The sequence below is a fragment of the Propithecus coquereli genome, unplaced genomic scaffold (assembly GCF_000956105.1).
Source record: "Propithecus coquereli isolate 6110/MARCELLA unplaced genomic scaffold, Pcoq_1.0 Scaffold85, whole genome shotgun sequence".
NCBI lineage: Eukaryota > Metazoa > Chordata > Mammalia > Primates > Indriidae > Propithecus > Propithecus coquereli.
Genome location: NW_012154729.1, coordinates 2,398,098 through 2,424,758, shown reverse-complemented (window position 1 = coordinate 2,424,758; position 26,661 = coordinate 2,398,098). Strand labels below are relative to the sequence as shown.

The 26,661-nt window shown below is 35.5% G+C and overlaps 1 protein-coding gene and 1 long non-coding RNA gene across 4 annotated transcripts; one reads left to right on the top strand and one right to left on the bottom strand.

Annotated features, from left to right (window-relative positions):
- Positions 1–584: 584 nt before the first annotated feature.
- LOC105826116 lies at positions 585–1,815 on the bottom strand. Its single transcript, XR_001138298.1, has 2 exons — positions 1,660–1,815; positions 585–1,566 (listed from the first exon to the last, which is right to left on the bottom strand). It is a non-coding gene; the product is annotated as an uncharacterized LOC105826116 (long non-coding RNA).
- On the top strand, positions 1,286–26,661 carry TMPO (thymopoietin). 3 transcript variants are annotated; one of them, XM_012664041.1, is made up of 9 exons: positions 1,286–1,815; positions 9,889–10,015; positions 11,612–11,770; positions 17,510–17,607; positions 22,807–22,926; positions 23,026–23,121; positions 23,545–23,655; positions 24,655–24,743; positions 25,414–26,661. In XM_012664041.1, the coding sequence occupies exons 1-9, from the start codon at positions 1,537–1,539 to the stop codon at positions 25,697–25,699; spliced, it is 1,365 nt and encodes a 454-aa protein (XP_012519495.1). In that variant the 5' UTR covers positions 1,286–1,536; the 3' UTR covers positions 25,700–26,661. The 3 variants fall into 3 exon arrangements, with proteins under 3 accessions (XP_012519495.1, XP_012519496.1, XP_012519493.1); XM_012664042.1 differs by lacking the exons at positions 22,807–22,926; positions 23,026–23,121; positions 23,545–23,655; XM_012664039.1 differs by lacking the exons at positions 17,510–17,607; positions 22,807–22,926; positions 23,026–23,121; ... (1 more) ...; positions 24,655–24,743; positions 25,414–26,661 and adding an exon at positions 12,772–14,285.

The window sequence follows — 26,661 nt, the reverse complement described above, 5'->3', positions numbered from 1 at the left end:
AGAAATAACATCTCCTCAATCTGAACAAAATGGCTTAAACTATAGAAAACATTTTTAGTGTAAGTGTTGCCTTAAATTTATTCTAACTTAAACAATCATGTAGAAATCAGGTAAACATTTAAAAAACACTTTTTTTTAAAGCAGCTTCTAAAGCATAGCTTGGAGCCCAGAATCTTGGGAAATGATTAAGACACCCTAGATCCGAGATCAGCTTCTTTCCTTCCTAGGAAAACGTATCTTGAAACATATGTTCATAAAAAATACAATATTTGTCATCAGTGGTACTTGTTTTCAGGAAGACTTTTAATTGTAGCAAGTTTCTGAGTCTACCAGGTTTTAATGTGGATCAGTAATATGGGTTTGATTAGCGTTCCCCGCCTAATTATAGGTCACTAGGTTACCTCTAGGATTAAAATCTAGTATGCACCTTCTCGGTTATTTTAGGTTTGCCATTAAAAGGTTCCTAAAGGTTCCATTTCATTTTGCTAGGTTATCAAACGTTAGGCTTAAGTTACGGTAAGATACTTATGGGTGGGGGAATCTAACCCAAAGACGGCTTTCAATGAAAATTCTTGCATGGATTTGTCTTGAGTCATAACTGTTCAAATGAAACTTAGAAATGCCCCAGCCTTTTTACCTTAAGAAGCGAATAACAATACAATTTTGTTCCCAATTCAAGGACAATCTAAAGTGCCCAGTAGTAGAAGTCTGGCTTTTCCTGAATTTCAGGAACAAAAGAAGCGTTCCCGAGCGGAGAGCGGGGGGGATTTAACTCCCTGCCCTCCTTCGCCCCCGCAAGTAAATCAAGGAATATGAGTGCCTGCAGACATGCCTCGCTTCTTTCCTTTCCCTTCAGGGGTAGCGTTTGGGGAAGGCAAGGCTGCGGCCACTCTTCTTCGGTGGGTCAGTGTCCCGGGAGGAAGAAAGGCCCAGCCAAGGGTCCTCGTAGCTGGCGTGGAATTCGGCCCGTTCGACCCCAGAGAGGAAGGCTGCTTCTTAAGCAAGGAGAAGGAGAGGAAACGGCGCCCCAAAACGGTACGACTTGTCCTTTATCAGCGTCTGAGGGAAAGGGTGGAGGAAATGAAAACAGAACCGGACCGGGTGCCTCGGCTCCCGCCCGAGCGGCTTTTAAACTGCGTTTCTACCACCTCTCGCTCGGCGCTGCGGCTAATGGAACCCGCGCGAGCCAACCCGCCAATGACCGCCACGCTTCCTCCCGCTGCCCGCCAATGGCGGCGCGCGTTCTTGGGGCGTGGGCGAAGCAGGCTGTTCGCCTCCTGCCTGTAGTGTGTGGGCTGGGGTTGGTGCGGGCTTCTAGCTTGGCCGCACTTGGTCCGTGGTTGCGCTCCGGGGGCTTTTGTGTCCGGGGCTGAATTTGCTTTGTGTCCGGGAGTTTCTGCTCTGCTCCGCGGCGTTCGTCCCGGGCGGGAGCCGAGAGGCTCGGAGGCGGCCGCGCGGCCCCCGGCCAGGAGCTAGCGCGCCGGCGTGAGCGACGGCTGTGAAGGCTGCGGGGAAGGGGATTCGCAGATCGCCGAGATGCCGGAGTTCCTGGAAGACCCCTCGGTCCTGACAAAAGACAAGTTGAAGAGTGAGTTGGTCGCCAACAATGTGACGCTCCCGGCCGGGGAGCAGCGCAAAGACGTGTACGTACAGCTCTACCTGCAGCACCTCACGGCGCGCAACCGGCCGCCGCTCGCTGCAGGCGCCAACAGCAAGGGGCCGCCGGACTTCTCCAGCGACGAGGAGCGCGAGCCCACCCCAGTCCTCGGCTCCGGGGCCGCCGCTGCGGGCCGCAGTCGAGCCGCCGTCGGCAGGGTAAGGACGCCGGGCCGGGGCCACAAAGGCGGGCGTTTGGCGGTTGCGGCGCGCGCTCGCCCCCAGCCGCAGCCCCTCCCTCCCGGGCGCCGCGTCGCCGAGCTCCCCAGCCGCAGGGAGCTGGCCCTGGAAGGAAGGGTGCAGGGGAGGGAGGCCTGAAGTTGGAGCCGCGGGGCTCGCGTCTTTTGACGCTGTGTGTGCGGGAGGTGTGAAGTTGCGTTCGCGATGGCTATTTTGCGCGCAGGTGTGGGCTGCGCGGGTGACTCGGGGCTCCTGGCCCGCCGACCGCCGGGAGTGGGCACTTAGGAACTTCCGTGTCCTTTTCGGAAGCCTCGGGAGGATCCGCTCTAAAATGCTGTAGGTTAAGTTTGAGCGATTTCCCGCTTTATTAACTGAAATGTCTTGCAGCAGAGTCTCAGAGCGCTCCCTGGAGGGCAATTTGTGACATACCGATTTCTAACCAAAGTTTGAAATAATGATATTCCCGCCTTTTTATATTTTTGCATATGGAGGGTTTTTTGAACCGTTAATGTTTTCTTGTTTGTTTTAATCTTTTCCCAGCAACAAACCGTCTTTCGGCGGGACTGCTTCACTGTAAAATGAGCATTTTAAAATACACTTTTATTCCCCTGTATTGTTCAGCAGGAAAAGAAATGAAAAAAAATTTTAAGCGCTTATCATAGACAAATATTTTAAAATTACTAAGAGTTTGGATTGGGGTTTCCCCCCAATTTGGCAAATTTTGCTTGAGAGGAAAGACTTCGGATTCAGGAAAGATGTTTATTTCATGACATTCCTGCGTATTAGTATTGCAATTTGAAATGTTTGATCTCAGTTAAATCTCAGTTCAGTTCCACCAAATGCATATTTCGTTGAGAACAGTTTGCTTTCTGTTCTGTGGATTTTTATGTGCTGTTTTGTTGGTTGCATGTGCCTACCTAGTTACTGAGCTTTAAATCATAATAGAATGAAGTGATTGGTGTAACTTAAAATGCATCGTAAGGCACAATGAATGTGGTGTTTGGAGTTGTTACTGCTGGTTACTAGTATAACTCAAAATTATTGCTTCTTTCAGAGCAAATTTTAAAATACATATCTAATGTGTTTTCCTGACTACTCAGGCAGAAATGAGAGACATGTTATTAACATGTGTAAATTTAATTGAAAATCTTAGTCTGAGCTTTAGAGAAATCGAAAGTCTTAACAAATGTCTTAAGTCAGTGCTTGGCACAAAGTAGTGCCAAATAAAAATGTGTTCAGTAATAAAAGACCAGTTACACTTTTTTGTTTCTCATGTCTTGTTTTTGTGGATTTGAAGAAAGCCACTTTACCATTCTGTAATAAACAGAAATTTACTTTTGAAGTAAGGCATATCCCTTATCCATTATCCTCCACCCACTCTGAAAAAGAAGGTAGTATTCACACTATTTCAGTAAAGATTTGGTTGAAAATGAAATATTTTTAATTTAAATCAGCACATTTAAAAAAAACAGTTCTTCTGTATAACCCTGTGTTGGTCTGTGCAAATGTATTAAACCATGAAGTTTTTGGTTGTATTCTTGTAATAAGAATACAAGAATACATTGTATTCTTATTGATTCTTACTTATTTTTATGATGGTTCCTTTTTGACAAAAACAACCATCTCAGTTTTGATGTTTTTCCTTTACCACTTTGCAAAAGAGAGTTCATGTCCCCATCTACCCTGTGGTCTTTGAGGTGTAAGAAGACCTAAATGGCTGGTCACTGTGGCTCACACCTGTAATCCCAGCACTTTAGGAGGCTAAGGCAGGAGGATCGCTTGAGGCCAGGAGTTCGAAACCAGCCTGGGCAAGACAGCAAGACCCTGTCTCTACAAAAAAATTTTAAAAATTAGCTAGGCGTGGTAGTGGTTGCCTGTAGTTCCAGCTACTCTGGAGGCTGAGGTGGAAGGATTGCTTGAGCCCAGGAGTTGGAGGCTGCAGTGTGCTATGATCTGTGCCATTGTACTCCAGCCTAGGGTACTGAGCCAGACTCTGTCTCACTAAAAGTAAAAAACGTTCAAGTTGGTCAGCACCATGAAAATAAATCTTGGATGAAAAGAATTAACATTTGTTTGAGAGTACCTCCTATGACGATTGGCATGCTAAGCCCTTTATAGCTCATCTAATGTTTTCATCCATGTAGAGAATAACTTTCATATTCATGGATTTAAATGTTTTCTCTACCTTGAGTATTTAAAACTGAAAAATGTTTACCCTTGGCTGGGCTCAGTGGTACCAAGAAATTGAAAAAGTTGATATTGATAGTAGCATCATTTTCTATTTTAAAGTACGTTAAGTAAAAGTGAGTTATATAATAATTTAACTTACGAGTCTGATGTTTTTATCAGGCATAGGATAAAGTAATTTGAATTTACAAGAAAAGAACCTTAGGACATTTATAATAATATGTAGAAAATTATTCATGTCACATTCCTTTTATATATACCATATTTTATGTTTTAGTCATTTTTAGCTCCATATAAAATAACGGCATAGGGTCTCATTTCTTATCTTGGAGAAAGCCAGATTATGTTTGAGAGTTGCAGATAAGGCAGATTTTTAAGTGGTGAATTTTTAACATTTTACATTTAAAACAAAAATTTTTTTAGAGACAGGCCCAACTCTGCTGCCCAGGCTGAGTGCAGTGGCATGATAATAGCTTACTGTAGCCTCTAACTCTTGGGCTCAGGCAATCCTCCTGCCTCAGCCTCCCAACTTGCTGCCATTACAGGCATGAGCCACCATGCTTGGCTGAGAAATATTTTTAACTAAAGGAGAAATTGTTTCATTTCAGCCACGACAGTAGTCTCTTGTCTTATATTCACTGGGTGTGATATGACAAAAATTTCTTTGTTAAAAGGTTTATTTTGGTTTTGTTTTTTTCTAAGCCTTTTATGCACCTAGATGATGCTGGTGTTTTTAGATATTGAAATTATGTAGATTGTGGACCCAAAAATAAACATTTGCAGAATTGGCCTTTTTGTTCTAAAATGCAGAGCATAAAGGTGTAGCTATTTGGGATCTAGTGGAACATAGCATTCTTGAATGGTCTGGTCTGGTGAATTATGTATTCTTAACAGGAAATATTTAAAGACTTGGAAAAGAGCAGTTAAAAGTATGCTAGCGGTGGTAAATGTTGATTAAATCACTAATTGACCACCATGCTGTATAGTAAGGTGTTAAGTGTACAGACTTCTAAATTAGAGAGTTACAGATTCCAGTTGCAGGTCTGTCACTTATTCATATGACTTTGAACAGTGAATATTGCCTCTCAAATCCTCCATTATCACCTGAATTAAAGAAAAAATCTGACAGCTACTTAATCAGATTGAGGATTACAAGTGGTTGCGTATGTGAAGTGTCTAGTGTTCAGTAGTTGATACCTATTATAACATGACCTTTGAACTTTTTTGTCTTTATTTAATGCCAGAGCAATACAATACAAAGTTACTAAAATATAGTTTTCAAAAAAGGGTGAGATGAGTATGTGAAAGTGATGTATAAAATCTGTTCACTCGTAGGATAGTATGAAGATTCCTGAGTTAGCCAAGTGCAGCCTTGGACCGCAGTTTCCTCACTTGTAAAATGAGGATATTTGTATATTATAGATTTTTAGGATTCTGTAAGTGAACCCAAAGGCACTTAGAACACAACTCAATGCATTATAAGTGCTTAATTTAGTCTGTTTTATAATAATATTGTTCAATATTATTGAACAATAATTGAATAATATTGAACTACAATAATAATATTGTAGTTCATTCTCTTTGCTACTAGAGGAAGAGATTGGAGAAATTAAAGTAGCTCATAGGTGTTAATCATAGAACCATTGGATTTTTTAAACTTGGAAAAGACATTAGAGATCATTTGGTAGCTGGGAAGAAACTGGACAACAGTTCCTGGTAGGTAGAAAGTACTTGATATTTTTGAATGAAACTCTTAAGAGATCAAGTGATTTATTTAAAGGAACAAAGCTCTCTGGAGGCAGAATTGAGTACAGCTTGTGGTTTCTTCCTGATTGAAACTGCTGGCTTGCTAATCACCATACAGCACACTACCTATCTTACAATTTTTATTCTTATTAAATTTGATATTTATAAAATGGCATAACTTCTGAAACTTTTCTCCCCACAGATAAAAAATCAGGTAGCCTGTTATGAACAACCTCTGCTCTATTTGACTTACCTTCTGCAAATTTATTGGCATAAAGTTATTTAAGATTACTTTGTTCAGCTAAAGTTTTTCATTATGTTTTTAAAAAATGTAAGGGAGTTAGTTGGCTTCCTACTTCAATTTGATAAGCCTATGTTATTTCTAATAAGAAATGGGCTTTCAAAAACAAATGACTTTTTTCTTCCCAACATTGTACTTGTATTCATTCATTTGATAAAACATTTATCAAGTGCCAATTTCTGTGTGAGGTACTCTTTAGAAACTTTTAGATGCTTGGTATAAAAATATGAGTATAATAGCGATCCTCCTTTTTACTGCCTGCTTAAATGCTGCATCCAAATCACCTGAGCTACACCTTAAAAATACACGTTCTGAGGCTCAAGATTAAGAATCAGAATGGGGTAAGACCTTTTAAATTAGAGATAATTTGTAAAAGAGTTAAGGTATTGATAACCTTAACTTGAAAAAATTAATATTGATAGTCAGTAGGATCATTTTCTGTTTTAAAGTATATTAAGTAAAAGTGAGTTATTGGGACCTGGGGACTATCATTGCTCAGGGAGTTAACCATTTGGAGAAGATAAAGCATGTACTATAGTTATAACTATTAATAATAAAAAGCAGGTGGAACATGTGGAGTGCCAAAGAAAGATTTCTTGAAAACTGTTGCAAGAAGTTGGAATGCCGAATATTTTACTGATAGTAAATTTTTTTTTAATGGCTTGGATTTTTATTGTCATTAGGATGATAGTAAAATTTAAACGTTCTTATGGTGGGAAGGATTATCTACAAGTAATTTGAACCTTACTAATTGGAGTTCTTCTCCCTTACCTGACTGCGGCTTTTGGGAAATTTGAGTAGGTCTCGTAACACAGGATTAAGTCTATTTGATGAAAATAAACCTTTTCTCTAAAGAATTCAAGTCTTTAAATAAGAACTGTCAGATTCTAGGTAACTGTTTTGACATAATGGTGTGGGTTCCTTCAAGACTCAAGCGTGGTGATTCTAGATCAGTGCAATATATGTGTATTAAAGCGTTCTGAAAGTACCCTCACTATAACTTCACAGCCATTGTTTTAAAGATTTCTCTTGAATGGTCATCAAATTTTTATTTGTTAAAAACATAGAAATTCTAGTACATGGCCAAATAATGCCTGATTTTTTTCCCTCTAGCATTATTGGAAAGTAAACAGTCAGTACAACTTCATAATTTTAGCCATTTTTTGTTTAGTACTCTGATGCTTTCTGGGATTACTGAGGCATTTGTAAGGCTATTTGCCACAACCTTAAAAGGTACCCATACTTTTGCTTCCTTTGCATGTTTAACCTTGGAAATTTATATAATTTTTTCAGTAACTACTGCTGTTGCTTAATTTAAAAACTTAAAATTTCTCTCCAAGTTTGTTCCATGTTCTTTTGACTATTCTTAGCAAAATGTTCATATAGAACTTAATCTGGGGGACTAAACCGTTGGAGACGATATGTAACCATGAAGTCTGTCAGGCTTCTTTCATGGATCATAAACTGTTAGGTCATTAAATGTGAAATGTCTGATTTCGAATCAAAAGTTTATTATATCTCAAACAAGAAACAGTACAATTAATCAAAGTATGCGCCTAAACTATTGACAGAGTTCTGCCATTTTAATGATAGCTTGTTTATGCCAGCAGCAAAAGAAGCCTGGAGAGCTAGTGGCGATGAAATTTTCCATAGCTTGTTCAGAATTGAAGTGGTGCAAAGCCTGGAAGTAGTAATGGTAGTCAGTTGGTGCAAGGTCTGGTGAATGCAGTGGATGACAGAGTTTCCAAGTCCAGCCTCTGTAGTTTGAGCCTCATTTTTTGTGTGACATGTGGTTGAGCATTGTCTTGCAAGAGGATTGGCCTTTCTCTATTGACCAATCTCAGCTGCTTTATCACAAGCAGTCTCATCATGTCATCCAGTTGGTTGAAGTTGGTTGAAATAGACATCCACTGTAATTGACCAGGTTTCATGAAGCTGTAGTGGATAATACCAACTGCTGGACCACCAAACAGACACCATTAGGGTTTTTTTGATGAATATTCAGTTTTAGACTGTGTTTTCGGCACTTCATCTTTATCACAAATGCTTGCGATTGTCAAAAAGAATCCATTTTTCATCATATGTAACAATACGGCATAGAATGGTTCACCTTTATGTCACGACAGCAAAGAAAGGCAAGCTTCAAGACAGATTTCTCTTCTGACGTTCATTTAATTCATGCAGTATGGTACCCATCTATCCAGCTTCTTTACCTTACCAATTCGTTTCCAATGGTCCAACATTATTGGAATAGTAATGTCAAATCTTGCTGCTAATTCGCGGCATAGGTTGAGATGGATACGCTTCTACTACAGCTTTCAGCTCATCATTATCCACCTTGGTCTCGGTTGCCCACGTGGCTCGTTGTCAAGATTAAAATCACCTGAATAGAACTTCTCAAACTATCCACATACTGTGTGTTCATTAGCCACATCCTTCCCAAACACTTTGTTGATATTTCGAGCTCTCTGTGCTGCAGTGGTTCTATGACAGAACCAATTTCATATTTGAAAATAATACAAATTTTTGACTTATGCATGGTGTCACAAAAATAGCTGTAAAAAAAATTTTTGAAAGGTAATCACAAGCCAAAACGTGCATTTGAAAGGCTGAGGATATACCTTCACAATAAAAATAAAACAAGTGTCAAAGTGAAATGTCAGAGATTTCAACAGTCAAACTTAGTACTTAAAGAAATCGGACATTTCATACTTAATAACCTCATACTAAAATAATTATGTTACAAGGAGAATGCAGTTGTCCCTCCTATCCTTAGGGTGGGAATTGGTTCCAAGATCCCCCCTGGATACCAAACTCCATGATACTCAAGTCCCTTATATAAAAAGGTGTAGTAATCTACACACATCCTCCCTCATACGTTAAATCATCTCTGGATTACTTATAATACCTAATGCAATGTAAATGCTATGTAAATAGTTGTTATACTGTATTTTTAAAATTCGTATTATTTTAATGTATTACTGTTTTTTATTGGGTTTTTCCACCTGAATATTTTTGGTGAATATTCGGTTTTAGACTGTGTTTTAGGCACTTCATCTTTATCCAACCATTGTGCCGAATGCTTGCGATTGTCAAGCTGTTGGTTGAATCCACAGATTTGGAACCCATGGATATGGAGAGCCGACTGTATTCATTCATTTGACCTTCTTTAAGTTCTCATATGCTGTTTAATGGAAATCACTTTTATATATAACTAGTATGAACCTTTGTGGTAAAGTCTTAATTTAAACTTTTTTGGATTAATTTAAGCTTTTAAGAATTATCAAAAGGTCAATAGTAAATTGTGTTCACAGTCTGGATGAAAATTTTAAAACCCAGTCTGGCTTCTCTTTGCAACTTTCATGCTAATCTGTCTCCATTGCCGTCAGGAGTTATATGCTTTAAGAAATACAGTATAACTTTTGCTTGTTTAAAAGATAACAAGCATAAATTTTATTATAATACAGATATATAATATTATCCAGAGTCAATCAGCTTTAGTTTTTATTTACTTTTTTGAATTTTTGATGCCATTACTACCCTTTTTAGATAGTTAATCCAAAATTAACTATTTTAGTAATAATAATGTCTTTAAAATTTGAGTTACATAGTTGGCTATTTGGTTTGTATACTTAAGCTGAACTTAGAAAATATCCTCAAATAATGAGCGGCTTTTAATTGAACCAAATTGCTAAGGCCTAATATTACTGTAAATTAACTTGAAGGTGAATTTGCATGTTTATTGTATACTGAGTGTTGTGTATTTAATAAGTGAACTTTTTAATTCATGTGGAAAGTTAACTGAACTTTGTTTACAGAAAGCCACAAAGAAAACTGATAAACCCAGACTAGAAGATAAAGATGATCTAGATGTAACAGAGCTGACTAATGAAGATCTTCTGGATCAGCTTGTGAAATATGGAGTGAATCCTGGTCCTATTGTGGGTAAGTTGATGAAATTTCAAATACAGTATCTTTTCCTGTGAAGCAGGACCCCAAATTGTTTTTCCCTCTTGCTTAGCAGTTAGAATTTGTGTTCTAAGGACTGGTCTGTCATTAATCATTTATATGCCCAGAACCTTAGTTTCCTTGACTCTAAACAAGGGAAATAAAAATGGGAAAATTGAACTCTAGATAATCTCCAAAATTACTTCTATTGCTAAGATTGTTTTATATGGGGCTCATACCACACTGCGTGGTGAGACACATGGTTCTTATATGACAATTGAGGAAAATCTGAGATAACCTAGTTGGCCAAATTCATCCAAATCAGTAAAGTTAGTGACAGACTTGTTAATATAACTCAAGTTATTCAATTCCTAGCATAGTGCCTTTTTTCAGTTATCATGAAAAGTCCTTTTTAAAAAGTTCTGTCTTGGTTGGAATTCAAGAACCATACCGAAAAGAACAAACTAAAATAAGAAAACTTAGAACTAAACAGACTGGATTTCCATCATTGGATTGCTTTTAGGTGATGATTATTTTGTAAGGTTGATTATGGCTTAGTTTTGGAGGGCCTTGGCAATAACTTCAAGACGAGAAAAATCCATTTTGATCTTCTGTGTTGTGAGAAATTGTGAATGCTGGAGATTTGGTGAGTTTTGCTGTAGTTATAGTTGCAAACAAGAATTTAGAATAATTTATATACTGCTTCCAAATAGATAATAATAAGCCTATTAATATAATTACCAACAGATATATAATACTTTTTAAATTTTTTCATTTAAAATTCCAAAAGGGAGACACTGAAAAATGTGTATTATATATCAAAATACATGACATTACATGTTGGTGCACTAGCTGTTCAACTTAATTAAGACCCCTTATATAACATTTCTAGATACATGTTATTTCTTAAAAAATGTCCATTATCATTTTGTTCATCTTACAGAAATTAAGCAAAGGTGCAGTTAGTATAAAACAAAATAAAAGCTAGTTTTTGTTTTAAACTGTCATTGATGTTGAAATGTGTCAAGAATTTGTGATCAATTTTTGTTTGTAATTTTTATTTGTGATAATATTTTCTCTAAAAAGTCGTTCTAACTGTAAAGTTTATTATAGTTAAATGCAATTTATAGAAATTTTCTATAAGTTAACTGAATGGCTACTTACAGGCATATAATCTCTTAGAAGAGTTTAATCATAGTTACTCTACAGAGGAGAACAATCTGTTTAAAAATGATTTTTCTACGTAGGCAAGTACTGTTATTATATAGTAGTGTGGAAAATGTACAAGTCCAAGACTTTCAGTCAAAAATAGTCATACATGGCTCTTCAGTAGGTGATCTACAGGAAGGCCTATATCAATCTAATATGTATTCCATGCTATTAAAAAAAAGTTGAAATCACATATTAAAATCCCAGAAAAACACCTATTATAGGAAAGTCCATTATATACTATTAATATTTTTAAGCACCTGAGTTTAAAAAAGGAAGAGTAAGCTTAAGGAAAGTAAGCTTAAAATGTTGCTGAAGATAGTGTCTGAGCTAGACCTTAAATAAGACAATACAAGTACTAAAGCGAGTTTTGCCTTAATTCAGGAACAACCAGGAAGCTATATGAGAAAAAGCTGTTGAAACTTAGGGAACAAGGAGCCGAATCAAGATCTTCTACTCCTCTGCCAACAATTTCTTCGTCAGCAGAAAATACAAGGCAGAATGGAAGTAATGATTCTGACAGATACAGCGACAATGAAGAAGGTAAAATTGAAAAAGATGATAATTGAATACATGTAATTTTTTTCAGACTCATACAGTGACCATGAAGAAGGTAAAATTTAAAACTATTGGTAAGATATGTATAATTTTTGTTCATATCATTAGAGTAATCCTCAAAGTAATTTGATTTAAGTATTTTTTTATTGATAATTCTAAGAGACAAGTATAAATGTCCAATTTTCCATCACTTAAAATTGACAGTTAACTGTCTTTTTTGCTTCAAATCTCATTTTTCTAACAGAATAAAATATTACAAGTAAAGGCAAAGTTCCACCTACGTTTTGCCCATTATCACTTACTTCCACAGAAGCAATCACTATCATTAATTTGATGCTTATCTTTCCACTTCATTTTATATACTTTTACATATGCATCCATCTAATATGTGATATTGTTCTGTACTTTTAAAAATCCATATACATAATATGCTAAATCTTACCACTTGCTTTTCTTTACTCCATGTTATATTTTTGAGATTTAATTTTACTGATTTATTATATATGTTTATTCCTCATTATTGATACGTAGTGGTAGCATTTGAATATGGCATATTTTCTTTATTCTCAATTGATAAACATTTAAATTTTGTTCACATTTTTGCTAAATAATCTGATTTCAAGGCAACTTTAAAGCAAATGTTTTGGCCATATTTTTAGTAAGACTATGCTATAAAAATTTGACCGTGATATTTTTGAGACTAGTACATGAAATAAATGTTCTTTCAAAACTTCTTGTAAGTACAACTTGATCTTTATAAACTTTTAGTTCATATTACTTGTTTGTTAATATTGTGATTATTTAATTTGACCCAAATTGTTTGTAGTTCCATAAGCATTGCCTACCAGGGCACAGTCTGCCAAATTGGTTGTTCAGAATATGAAATATAGAGTCTTTTCCTTCAACAGCACTATTTTAGCAAAGAGGCAAAGAATCAGCTCAAACACGAGTAATGCTTAAACTTCCTGCCTCTTTTGCCTCTACAGGAAAGAAGAAAGAACACAAGAAAGTGAAGTCCACTAGGGATTTTGTTCCTTTTTCTGAACTTCCAACTACTCCCTCTGGTGGATTTTTTCAGGGTATTTCTTTTCCTGAAATCTCCACCCGTCCTCCTTTGGGCAGTACTGAACTACAGGCAGCTAAGAAAATACACACTTCTAAGGGAGACCCACCTAGGGACCCTCTTATTGCCACAAACTTGCCTGGCAGGGGACAGTTGCAGAAGTTAGCCTCTGGAGGGAATTTGTTTATTTCCTCCAAATCTAGCCATGATAGGTGTTTAGAGAAAAGTTCTTCGTCATCTTCTCAGCATGAACTCACTGCCATGTTGGTCTCTACTGCAGCTTCTCCTTCACTGATTAAAGAAACCACCACTACTTGCTATAAAGACATAGTAGAAAATATTTACAGTGGAGAGAAAAGTGGAATTCAACCATTATGTTCTGAGAGATCCTATATTGCAGATCAGTCAATTGTCTCCAGTGAAAGGAAAACACTAGAAGAGTCTGAGAGATCACAACTAATTTCTCCACCACTTGCTCAGGCAATCAGAGATTACGTCAATTCTCTGTTGGTCCAGGGTGGGTTAGGTAGTTTGCCTGGGACTTCTAACTCTACACCCCCACTGGACATAGAAAACATATGCAAGAGAATCGATCAATCTAAGTTTCAAGAAACTGAATCCCTGTCTCCTCCACAGAAATTCCGTAGACTCAATGAGAAGTCAGTAGAGGAAAGGGATTCCGGTTCCTTTGTGGCGTTTCAGAATATACCTGGATCTGAACCGATGTCTTTTGCCAAAAGTGTTGTCTCTCACTCACTCACTACCTTAGGTATAGAAATGTCTAAGCAATCACAGCATGGTAAACTAGATGCCTCAGAACTATCTTTTCCCTTCCACGAATCTATTTTAAAAGTAATTGAAGAGGAGTGGCAGCAAATTGACAGGCAAGTGCCTTCATTGGCACACAACTATCCAGTTTCTTCCAGAGAGGCAACACAGATATTGTCAGTTCCAAAAGTAGATGATGAAATTTTAGGGTTTATTTCTGAAGCCACTCCACCAGCAGGTATTCAGGCAACCTCCACTGAGTCTTGTGATAAACAGTTAGACTTAGCACTCTGTAGAGCATATGAAGGTGCAGCATCAGCATTGCAGATTGCAACCCACACTGCCTTTGTAGCTAAAGCTATGCAGGCAGACATTAGTCAGGCTGCACAAATTCTTAGCTCAGATCCTAGTCGTATACACCAGGCACTTGGAATTCTGAGCAAAACATACGACGCAGCCTCATATATTTGTGAAGCTGCATTTGATGAAGTGAAGGTGGCTGCCTATACCATGGGAAATTCCACTGTAGGTCGCCGACATCTTTGGTTGAAGGATTGCAAAATTAATTCAGCTTCTAAGAATAAGCTGGCCATTACATCCTTTAAAGGTGGAAAGTTATTTGGAGGAGAAGTATATAAAGTAATTAAAAAGCGTGGAAATAAACACTAATAAAGTAAAGAACAAAGACATCTATCTTATCTTTGATATGGGGAACTTAGGAACTTTTCTAGGAATTTCAGGTATTTTTATGCCAAAATTTTCTTTTCTGTTAAGGTCTTTGGTTTCCAGATGAGGCTAATTTCAAAATGTTATGCTTCTACCCATCAAATTACTGTATAAAAGTAATTGCCCATATAGAACTGCCTTTTTTTTTTTTTTTAAGATTTGCACAGATAGAAAGCCTGGTACAATGTAAAACTTTCTAGATCACATATTTGTCTCTAAATAGTTTGCTATTTTCTATTTTACTTATGCTTTTACAACTCTTCAAAAGTAAGAAAATTCCAATAACTAGAATATAAGTGGAGTCTTTACTGTTGTTTAATAGCATGATATGCGTTCTCTTTTATATCTAGGACAAAATTAAACACTTGTTGCACATTCAAAACAATGATTTTTTTTCTTTTTGATACTTCCATTAAGTATCTTTTCACTTTCTAGAACTTGTCCATGTTTTTGTTCCTATTTTCTTTCTTTCGTTTGTTACTGCGTTTGCAACATCATTCATAATATTCTAGACCAGTGCAACTCACAGTGCCAGTCCACAAACTTACTGATCCAGAGACAAGATAAGCAAACAACAATTTACATCTTGTGACACTTTTTAGGTCAATGACAGGATTTATTTTTTAGTAAAATTTTAATAATAGCAGTAGCTATATAATGTATTGTTTTACATTCCGATGCAAGTCACTCATTTCTTCGTGGTCTGGTAGCAGACAGTTCATGGGCCAGCACTAATCCATGAGAAACACTTCTTTAGGTCATAATAGATACTCTGGTATAGTGCATACTCACCATAACTCTATTTTGTCATATGAACTAGACAATAGAAAAATGAGACCTTTTTAAAATAACACTTTTCTTTTAAGATATGTTGTATTTTATAGACGTTTAGGCTTAATCTAGACTTTAAAGCAAATTTAAATTTTTTTTAAAAACCGTAAGAAATTATATTCCAGTATCTGTTTGTGTGTATAAAGCAGTTTGTTGTCCTCTTTTCATTTCTATGATTGTAAGATAAGACAGTAACTTACCTAGTAGAGGCATTGTGGTAAATAGTAGTCTTAAGTATAACAAAATACGGTCCCTTGAGTACTTTCTAGCCATTACCATACTCTTAGACTACACATGTCCATCTTTGCAACTTTCTGGGAGTAATTTTGTTACTTGTCTTTTGAAATGTACATGTATCCATGTACCTACTAAGTGCTGTGTGATTTTTTTAAAATGTATTACTGTAGAATGCTTCTGCAAATTCAATAAAGTTGTTAAATTTGAACATTTTTGTGTGGTCTCTAGAAACATGTTGTATGTGTGTTTTATTCTTGGAGTTGCAACAAGTTAAACAGTTGTGGATGAACATCCCTTTTCCATTTCATCATTGAAACTCACTTGACATTTCTAATTGAAAATATTGTGACTATTATCATAAGATTTTTTGTCTATTTGAGGACCATGTTTTTATTGGCTGTTGGAATCTAAATTTGTAAGAAGAATTAATCTGTACCCTTACACCATATTTGTCCAATTTCTGATAAACTACTAATGGATTTTTTACTTGGTGCTTTCTAATTTTTAGAGTTAACAGAGTATAAAAGTAGATTTTATATTGCTGGGCTGTATCAATCATAGATAGATATATTTGTTGATAGATGCATTAATGGAAGTGTTGAGAAGATGGGAGGTGGAGTTGATAGCTTAATCCTAAATAAAGATTGAACTATTTGAACTAACTTGGTAAAAATCACTGTTCTTTTTTTTTTGGGAAACTTGGGTGTAGTGTCTGGACTGACTAGTATTACACTGGAAAATTAGCAAGACACATAGCTATCTTAACCACGTTTTAATACAGCTACATTGAGTTCATGCAAAACTAAGCTTAGTGTAAAAATTGACCCCATTCCTGCCTCTTTGGTAAGAAAGTAATACAAGTTAAATTTTTGGTAGTAGAAGTTAACAACTGACTTTACTGGTTTTACTATACTATGATAAATGGCCACAAAAAGGGAGAAGTTAACCAAAATTTATCAGTCTTTTTTATTTTTTTTAGAGACAGAGCCTTGCTCTGTCTCACAGGCTAGAGTGCAGTGGTGCAATCATAGCTCACAGCAACTTCAAACTCCTGGGCTCAAGCGATCCTCCTTCCTCAGCCTCGGGAGTAGCTGGGACTTTAGGCACGCACCACCATGCCTGGCTAATTATTTTTTGTAGAGACGTAATCTACTGTGTTGCCTGGGTTGGTCTCAAACTCCTGGACTCAAGCGATCCTCCCACCTTGGCCCCCCAAAGTGCTGGAATTATAGGCATGAGCCACTGTGCCTAGCGTATAATATCAGTCTTTTTTAAAATCTAGATCTTCAAGTGGTGATAAAATCAAGACCAGGGGAGGCCTGCTAAGAAAATATGTATCTTTGAGTTGTTTGGTTAATTACTGTCATGATAAGTCAAGTAATATAGAAGTATTGGCTTCTCTCCAAAGAAATGCTATTTTCATTATGGGTAAGAGAAGTGACCTGTGATTGATTGTATTTTTCTGTGAACAAGATTCCTCCTTACCTCAATTGTACCCAGGTTTTTTATAACTGCATCAAAAAAGAAAAGAGGGAGACTTAGTATTAAAGTACTTATTAATGGCATTGGCAGTTATTTTATTTGTTATTAAAGGCTTGATACCATACATGTTTTTTTCTTTCCTAAAATTTCCTGCAGCTTTTTCCCTTTCCCATTCCAAGTTTGAATTTAATAAGCTAACCTTTGCAATATAGTAGTAGCATACTATATGGACAAAACAGTGGTAACAACTGTGTATTTTAATTGTACTTTTTCCACGTCTAAATTGATTTTTAGTGAAAAGTTTCCATGGGAGCATTTTTAATTCACTTTATGTTTGATGCTGTTAGTCCCAGAAAAAGGAGAGGAGAATTAATAGGAAGAAGTGGTCAGATTAAACAGTAAGGGAGATTAAAAAACAATTGAATAAAATAATGGGAAAAGAAAGTTTTTAAGACAAACCGTGGTTAAACAATTTTGGTCTATTGCGGAATTACCAATGGACAAACTTGTTTTACCTATGAATGTGCCTAAAACCAGGGTTCCAAAGTAATATTAGGATAACATCATAGTTTATTGTGTGTCTTAGAGAGTAATGGTTTCTTCGATGTTATTTCCAGACTCTAAAATAGAGCTCAAGCTTGAGAAGAGAGAACCACTAAAGGGCAGAGCAAAGACTCCAGTAACACTCAAGCAAAGAAGAGTTGAGCACAATCAGGTATCTAGTTTTGTGATCACCGTGTACAGGGATAAGTAATATCTTGACAACACTAACCTGTCTTGTGTTTTAGCCTTTGTTTAATGGTTGACAGCCAGATTCCAGCACACTCAATAAACTTAATCCATTGTCAGTTAAATGGCATTTGAAATCTGAACTGTGGATTTTGTCAGAAGTGTAGTCTATGCTTACTGCAAAAGCAGGTGTTTAATAAATGTCTCATTTGTGTTTGATTCTGTGCTAAGTGTAGTTCAAAGCCAGTTAACTGCTTTTTGAGAGAAATTTTTAAAAGGTGGAAATGCCTAACCACTTTTGACACAATTTCTTTAAAAGGCAAAGGAAGAGTTTTTTATTTGTGTCTTTGTCTCTAGATTTCTGACTTTGTTTTTATTTTTGCCTGCCTTGTCTTCTGTGGCTTTTCCCTAAACTCTGAAGCTAATCTGGTCCTGAGACCACACTGCTTTCTTTCCTTATTCTAGATGAAAATTTGCCTTTTTTATTATGGTAGAGGCAAGATAACAATTTTTCAAAAGGAAAATATAGGAAAATAAGCATAGGTGTAAATGAACTAGTTTACAAAGAACATTGGCTCTAATGTAGCGTTGATTTGGCTGACGCTTTACAAGACTGCTATCCCTAGAGTCTTTTTCCTTTCCCTTACTCTGTCTAGCTGGAAGATTTGTCTAGTTGGTTACTCATCTTTTCTGTCTCACGTTTGTCATTTTAAAATCATAAATCTTCAGAGGAAGTCTTCTTGATTTCTTAAGCTATTTCCCTCTCTTCATTTGATGTAGTTGATAAGTTGAATTTCGAAACTATTTGTTAGAGATGAACTTGGTGACTGGAGAATGTATAGAGCACTGAATGAATGAAGATTTTGTTTAAGAGAGAACCAAATACTGGGATAAATATTTTATTGCCGTGTTATCTAGTGTTGCCAACAAAACACGGCAGGAGCATGCCACAGAATAAGGAAATAACAGAGCAAGAGAAATTAGGAAAATCTGATGAAGGGCACTGAAATAGACAAGCATGGAGAATTTGGGTCCAGAGTATGAAGGCAAGACGATATCGTGCTAGCAAGCATGTGTGGCTAATCAGATAGTAGGTTAAAAAGAGGAAGCGGAAATGATATTAAAAATGGTTTAAGGGGTAGTTGTTTTGAGTTGGGGACTCTAAACTGGGGTAGAATAAAGTCACAGAACTGTAGGTTTAGGAGATGACAGGCAGAATTAGACAATGGCCTTATTACAGAAAATTTAGAAAAGTGAAGAGAGTAACGACTCTCCAGTCACAGATGCTGAATAGTTATGAGTGTTTTACCAATTTAGTCTGTTCACCCACACCCTCCAGCTTTTTAAATTGCTTTTGGTTTTGTTGTTTTTGCCTTTTACTGGAGTATATTAAAGCAAATCTCTCACATATCATTTCACACATTAAAATGTCAGTATTTTAGCATATATCTCTAAAGGATAAGAGCTGTTCAATTGATAGTGCTACTGTCACACCTAGTAAAATTAATTCTTACATGTCTAATTCTTGTTCCGATTCCTCTAGTTTCAGAAATGTCTTGGTTATGATTACATCATTCAAATCAGGATCCAAGCAAGATCCATCTATCATATTTGATTTTGGGGGTTTTTTTCTTAAATTTGTAATAACTGTTTCTCTTTGCTCCATTTATTTGGTGAAGAAACTAGGTCATTACATCATTTCCCACGTTCTGGATTTGGCAATTTGCTAATGTCATTTACTTTGCTTTTATTTAAATTAAACTTAAATAGCCACATGTGGCTAGTGGCCTGCCATATTAGACAGCACAGAATCTAGAGAGTTGGTTAGATTTGGGTTCGGTATTCAGTTTCGCAAGAATGCTTCATGAATGATGCGGCCTTCTTATTGCATCATTTCAGGGGGCACAGGATGTGATGCTAAAATTAATTAGTAATAGGTTCAGACATTGAAAGGCTGATCCATCCATTATGAAGTTCCACAGCGCCCTTTCATTTAATGGCTCTGGCAGTCATTGATGATTATTGCCTAGATTCATTATTTTGAACTTACAAAATAGTTGTTTTTCTCATTCTCTCATTCCTTTTACATCTATAACTGAAATTCCTTTGTAAAGGATTTTCCCTCATGAATTTCATAGTGACCTTGAAATAAATTTATACAGGAAAACCAGGAGAAATGCTTCTTGCCTTTTGTCAGTTTTCAAATTAAAGTACCTTAGTCGCTTTAAAAGATAATCATACATTTTTTTAATATTATGGCTTTTTATATATTTGATTTATGATCAATTTCCTACATTCTTTTTTCATGTTCACATTGTGCCATCTTTAGCTAGTGGGAATTACTAAGTTGGTTCTTGTATTTTTTTATTGCTTTCCACTTACCCCCATTTGTCTTTGATAGTTTCTTGTTTTCTGACACTGTAAGATGTTCTGGGCTCATGTAAACTTTCTGCTTCGTATCTGGAATCATCCATTTTTCCAAGGAACCCCGATCCTTTTAATGGAAAGTATTATTTGGAGTCTATAACCCGAATGCTAGAGTGTTCATTCCTACTGGGTTGTTACTGCTTCTAGGTCTTTTCAGTAAGTAGGGCTAGGTAAATAATGAATTCATGGTGATATTTCAAATTTATGGATATAGTCTATTTAAACTTTTGGGTGTTATACTTGGATCTCTTTTCTCTTATGCTGAGTATCTTGGTTCTTCAGATGATTTTGTTACTTATGTATAACAACATATATATGTTTCAAAATAATACAGTATTACTACTAACAATAATGCTTCTAAATGCAATTTGGTGAAATATTTTTTCTTGTCTTTAGGATATATCCCACTAGGATATAACATCAAAATACCGTGCTTAAAATCATTTGAAAGAATTTCTTTGTGTCATGAGGCCCCCAACTTAATGTATAGCTAGATTTTTTTGTTTTCTAATACTGGAGTTCCTTTTTCTTTCTTTTTTTAATTGTTGAGAATATATTTGTAGTTTTCTTTAGGCAAAATAAGGTGGAGTCAGAACTCTCATTTCTATCCTTGTCTCCTCCATCTATAGATAACCATTTTTATTAGGTTTTGGTTTATACTTGTTTCTTTTTGAAAATAAACAAACATAAATACATGGATTTTATATGTGTTCCCCTTTGCTTAAAAGGTAGCCTACTTTGCACATTCCTTAATGTCCCCCCTCAACTTAAACACACATCCTAGAGATCACTCCATGTCAGAATATAACCATCTTCCTCATAGCTTTGTACAACTGCATTTTATGTATTGCATTTTATGGATGTACTGTAATTTATTCAACCACTTTCCTTTTGGTGGAATTTGAGTTGAGTTAGTTGTACGCTATTATAAATAATGCCAGGATGAACCAAACAGCCTTTTGCAAGTGTCATTTTGTATTTTTGCCAGTTTATCTTGGGGAAGTCTGCAAGTGAAATTGCTAGGTAATTTCACTAGATACTATCAAATTCCTTTCCATTTTCCTTGAAACATTTTGCATTACCATCAGCAATGTGTGAAAGTCCCGTCCTCTAATGGAGGCGTATAGTGCTGTTTTTTAAAAAAAGTTAGTATGAGTAAACATATTGGTCATGTTTTACCTAAAATCACTCTTTAGGATAAGGTGGCTCTTAATTATCTCATGAGCTTTAAGAATTAATTATGCCCAAGCCCTTCTAGAAGAGATTCTGATTTAATTGGTCTAAAGTAGAGTTGGGGCATTTGATGTTTTTTAAAAGTGATACAGTGCCGCCAGGATTGAGAACCTCAGATTGTGAAAGTATTGTTCTCTTCAAATAGTCAGGAATATGACTGTTAAAATGCATTTATTTGTTTATGTGATTTGCTTACAAATTTGTCTTTTGACTAATATTAATTTTGCATTCAGCAAATATTTCCTAATTGATAGCAGGGTAAGGAACCCAGATATTTAGATTGTGAGTAAAGCTCTTATAATGTCAGTTCCAGATACGGATAAATATAAAATGAGACTGTGTCTGTACCTTGTGGGGTTTTGGTAATAATACTTCTAGCCAAATAAGCATATTTATTGGATGACTGCTCTTGTCACAAGAGTGAAAAATAACTGTTTTTAAATTTAGTAGACATTGACTTGGACACAAAACCATCAGTTATCTAGATAAAATATCGAAAGCAAAATTGACAACATAAGCACGCTCTATTGCTATAATACCAATCATTGATGGATATTCTCTACTTAAAAGAATTGAAAAGAATCATTTGGTAATTGTGGTTTCAAAATTGAAAACCTTGCTATTTTGAATGCAGAATCTCAGGTCCCATCCCAGAACTACTGAATCAGAGTCTGCATTTAACAAAAGCTCCAGGTTATTGATAGGCACATTATAATTTGAGAAGCACTGGTCTAATAGGTTTCAAACTAGTATGTAAGAACTGTTAAACTTTTTTTAAATGAAAAATCAGTCGGCTCTCTGCGGGAGAAATGAATCTGGGGCTGGGAGATAACAACTATTACCTTCCTGTCTGTCTGTCTGTAGTGAGTCTTGGGTAGCATTGTGATTTGACAGTAACATATTAGGCTTGTGTATTCATGAAAGGGTTTCTGTTGCTGCCTAATTTTGATTCTGTTTCTGAGAAGAGTTTGACACCTGGAAATTTTTCAGTTCAGATAGTTATGTATAGATTATAATTTAAACTGATTCTACTAAAGTAATTCTAACCACATGGAAAGAATGTTTAATCTGTGCTAACAATTATAAAAGTTTGTATTTTTCTTTTACAAGGAAACTGACTTGTTACAACAAATGACTTTCTCTTAAGTCTTGATTAGTCTGCTTTCTGTTTAGACAAAGAGATGCAGCTCTAGTACTAGAGCCAAATAGCAAATAGCAAGTCAAAAAAGAAGCCAGTGATAATTGATGCACTTTCTTCCTCTTCGCTTTTATTATAATTTGTGAGCTAACTGTAGGTGGACTCTTTAGTATATTTCACCATCCTTCAAGTATATTCTGATGCCTAGGTATCTATTCATTCAGCACCTTTAGGAATATTTTGAGGACATGGCATTATTTGTTTTGCGCATTGTTTTTATATGCTGGCATTTGGAGACTTTTCATGGCTTCTCAGTGTGCTAATATGGCCATTATTAAGGTGTTTAATGTTAGAATATGACTTTTTAATGTGTTGATGCTTGACTAGAGCTATTCTCAAGTTGGAATAACTGAGACTGAATGGACAAGTGGATCTTCAAAAGGCGGACCTCTGCAGGCATTAACTAGGGAATCTACAAGAGGGTCGAGAAGAACTCCAAGGAAAAGGGTGATGCAAGGCTTATTGCTTAGAACTGGGTTTTCAGATTGGTAGGGTTTTAGTGATTATTTTATATTTATTGTTTTTGTTTTGTTTTCAACCTAACAGGTGGAAACTTCAGAACATTTTCGTATAGATGGTGCAGTAATTTCAGAGAGTACTCCCATAGCTGAAACTATAATGGCTTCAAGCAACGAAACTTTAGTAAATATTAAATATGTTTCATAAACTATACGAGTGGTATTCTTTGTAAATTACCCTTTAATTGGAAATGGGGAGGTGGTAATTTTGGCAAAGCTCAAATTTACATGTTTTTTAACATTTTAAACTGATTTTCCCCATAAGGTTCTGAATTTTAGAATTTTTCTATATAGCCAATTTATATAAGTAAATTTAGTTCTTTGTAGAAGAATCCTAAGTATTGTAAGGATACTTTTTGCTAAAATATTTGAAGAATGATAAGGCTTCACATAGAAGCACTGAGTTGTATTCATTTTTAGGCTCTGTTGCCTAAATTTTTATTAAGGGAAAATTTCAAATATTATAGAAATAGAGTATCTTTCTTTTCTTTTTAAATCTTTGTTATGTTTGGATAATTCTGAGTCTGAATAATTTGAATCTTGGCAGGTTGTCAATAGGGTGACTGGAAATTTCAAGCATGCAACTCCTATTCTGCCAATCACTGAATTCTCAGACATACCCAGAAGAACACCAAAGAAACCATTGACAAGAGCTGAAGTAAATGAATAAAATTTAGATCGATGCTATCATTGATCTTTCAAAGAGAAAATGGAGTGGGAGGGAGCAGAGCTTTCTTTATTGGGTGGTGTGTGTATATATGCATATATTTTAAAGATACACTTTTATTAGTGAAAATGGAAATTAATATAATATGACATGCTAATACTATCCTCTTGCTACTGTGTGCCTCTTAAGTTCCAGTTTTCAAGGGAGTGGTCATTTGTATGCTGCTTGTAATATATTCTGTTTGTCATGGATGCAAGTTTGAAAGTGCTGCTGGGCTGTGAGGGGAGGCTATACTTTCATTTGTTGAAAGGTCAAATAATGGGACTTTCAAGTGACTTTGTATGGTGCTTGAATTGGTTAACTCCTGTATAATTAAGCTTTAAAGTACTAACTGCATGGTGCATTATAATTTTAATGAATCTTTGCCAAAGGAGATGAAATATTTATTATTTTGATCTGAGAATAAAGGTAAACAGCAAAATAATCAAGCTGAAAAATTATTTTATGCATTTTAAGTTGAGAACATTGCACTGACTGTAGTTTAAAACATACACTATTATAAAATTTGTTAAAGGGCCATGTTAATTGGCTATCATATATTTGATCATTTATTTTATTAAAGAATTCTTAACATACAAAGAAACAATATAGTCTTAATGTTTTATTAGTATAAAACATGGAAAATCAGTGAGGGAATTTACACTGCCATATTAGGTTACTGAAATTTTTTTTCTATTTATTTGGATCTGTGGTGATTCTTTCCCCTAATAATCACATTAAAATATCTTCATATGGAAGAAATTTGAAGAGAGCCTTGGAAGCATGTGGATACCTAGACGATAGTGAATTTAGAAATGGCAGTTGTTAAAAGCTAGGCTAGATTTAAAGGCATTTTGTTCTCTAAAACTTCTATTTAAAATTATGTTTTAATTATTGCACATGTACTCTAAATTTTAACTTGTGGTTGTTTGTTTGTTTGTTTCTTATTAGGTGGGAGAAAAAACAGAGGAAAGAAGAGTAGAAAGGGATATTCTTAAGGAAATGTTTCCCTATGAAGCATCTACACCAACAGGAATTAGGTACTCAGATACATTGAAACAAGTATTAGTGTATTCTACTAGGGAATCTTTTAAAATTCCTCATCACAAAGATATTGTACCTCTGTACTCAAAATTAAACTGTTCTTTTGGGAGCAGTTTAATTCCCCTAAGGTACCAGTGTTTCATATCCTTGAAAGTTGAATCAGTTTCAGAATTAACTTTGTTAAGCTGAAGGATTGTAAATAAATCATTTACTTATTATTTAGTTCATATTTTTAAATCTAAATGAAACCTTAAAAAGAGGGAAATAATTTTTCCCCCTGAGTTTTTCTTTTCTAATTGAAAAGGCTATATTTAGATATCTGTTTAATTATTTCTTAACTGAAGGAATCACAACCAAAACTGTCTTACATTTTTCCTCTTTCCTCCTAAATATATTAGCTTTGAAAAAGCCTTTAAGAAGGCGGGTTTAGTGAATATTATCAGTATTCTGAATATTTTCTAATAAAAGATGCATCTAACTTTTAAAATGAAAAACGTATAGGAGTTTTAAATAGGTTGACTGACCTCCCTGCTTTATATATGTCAGTTTTCTACTGTTACCTCACAGAATGTACTTGGACTTAGGAGTGGCAATGACATTTTGTTATTTATCTAAATCATGACTTTATCTAAAATTATTTTTCTCTCCCTCCTTTGCTCCCAACAGTGCTAGTTGCCGCAGACCAATCAAAGGGGCTGCAGGCCGGCCATTAGAACTCAGTGATTTCAGGATGGAGGAATCTTTTTCATCTAAATATGTTCCTAAGTATGTTCCCTTGGCAGATGTCAAGTCTGAAAAGACAAAAAAGGGACGCTCCATTCCCATGTGGATAAAAATTTTGCTGTTTGTTGTTGTGGCAGTTTTTTTGTTTTTGGTCTATCAAGCTATGGAAACCAACCAAGGAAATCCCTTCTTTAAGTTTCTTCCTAATAACTCTATAAAATCCAACTGAATGATATCTCTTTGGCACACTCAACTTGGTCTCCTGCTTTTAACAACTGTATTGAAAAACATTTGTGTACATTTGTTGACTCCAAGAACTAAAAATAATGTGATTTCACCTCAATAAATGTAATATTCCATTGAAAAGCAAACAAAATATATAAATGGACTTCATTAAAATGTTTTTGGACTTTGGACTAGTAGGAGATCACTTTGTGCCATATGAATCTTTTTTAGCTCTGGAACTTTTTGGTAGGCTTTATTTTTTTAATGTGGGCGTCTTATTTCATTTTTGAAAAAAAATGTATATTGTTTTTGTGTATTTTTGAAACAAGGGCAAAACATGATAGTATAATGTGAAGCTACACATTTAAATACTTCGAATTCTTACAGAAAAGATTTTAAGAATTATTCTCCGCTAAATAAAAACTTCACAGACGTGAAACAGTGAAATTTGGTAAGAGAAAAAGTAATTTGGTTGTACTTTTTGTAACTACAAAATTTGATGGTATTTAGGAGGAAAAGTACAGCAATAATCTCTTCTGTAATTTTATTAATAGTAATGTCATTGTTTTAGCCCTATCATGCTTTTTACAACATTTCTAGTATTATGAAAATCCTACTTCAGTAAGACCCATTTAAATAGTTGATTTTTAGCAGGGATCTTTTAGTGCAACATGTATGTGTTTTAGAGAACTGTTAGCTGGCTGTACATGTCTTAAAAGGCTGGCAGCTAGCTATAAGGCTATAATTGGAAATTTGTACTTTTTATTTACAGCAAAACGTTTATTCTGTCAATCCAGTTTGCTACCAAAATATTTTTTAGATAAGTATATGTGTGTTTAGAAGTTAGAAATTTTAAACACTGGTCTTATGTTCCATTTGGATTCATTATTGCATTGTCTTCTGTTACCAAGAACAAATTTTGCCAAGTTTTTTTGCCCTGTACTTCCCAGAGTAATTTGATTAAAA

Bases quoted from the DNA above. Each gene is read 5' to 3' on its own strand.
- TMPO (XM_012664039.1), top strand. From the start codon at position 1,537: ATGCCGGAGTTCCTGGAAGACCCCTCGGTCCTGACAAAAGACAAGTTG. The intron at 10,016-11,611 runs GTAAGTTGATGA...GCCTTAATTCAG, and splicing joins GAATCCTGGTCCTATTGTGG to GAACAACCAGGAAGCTATAT. The intron at 11,771-12,771 runs GTAAAATTGAAA...TTGCCTCTACAG, and splicing joins ATACAGCGACAATGAAGAAG to GAAAGAAGAAAGAACACAAG.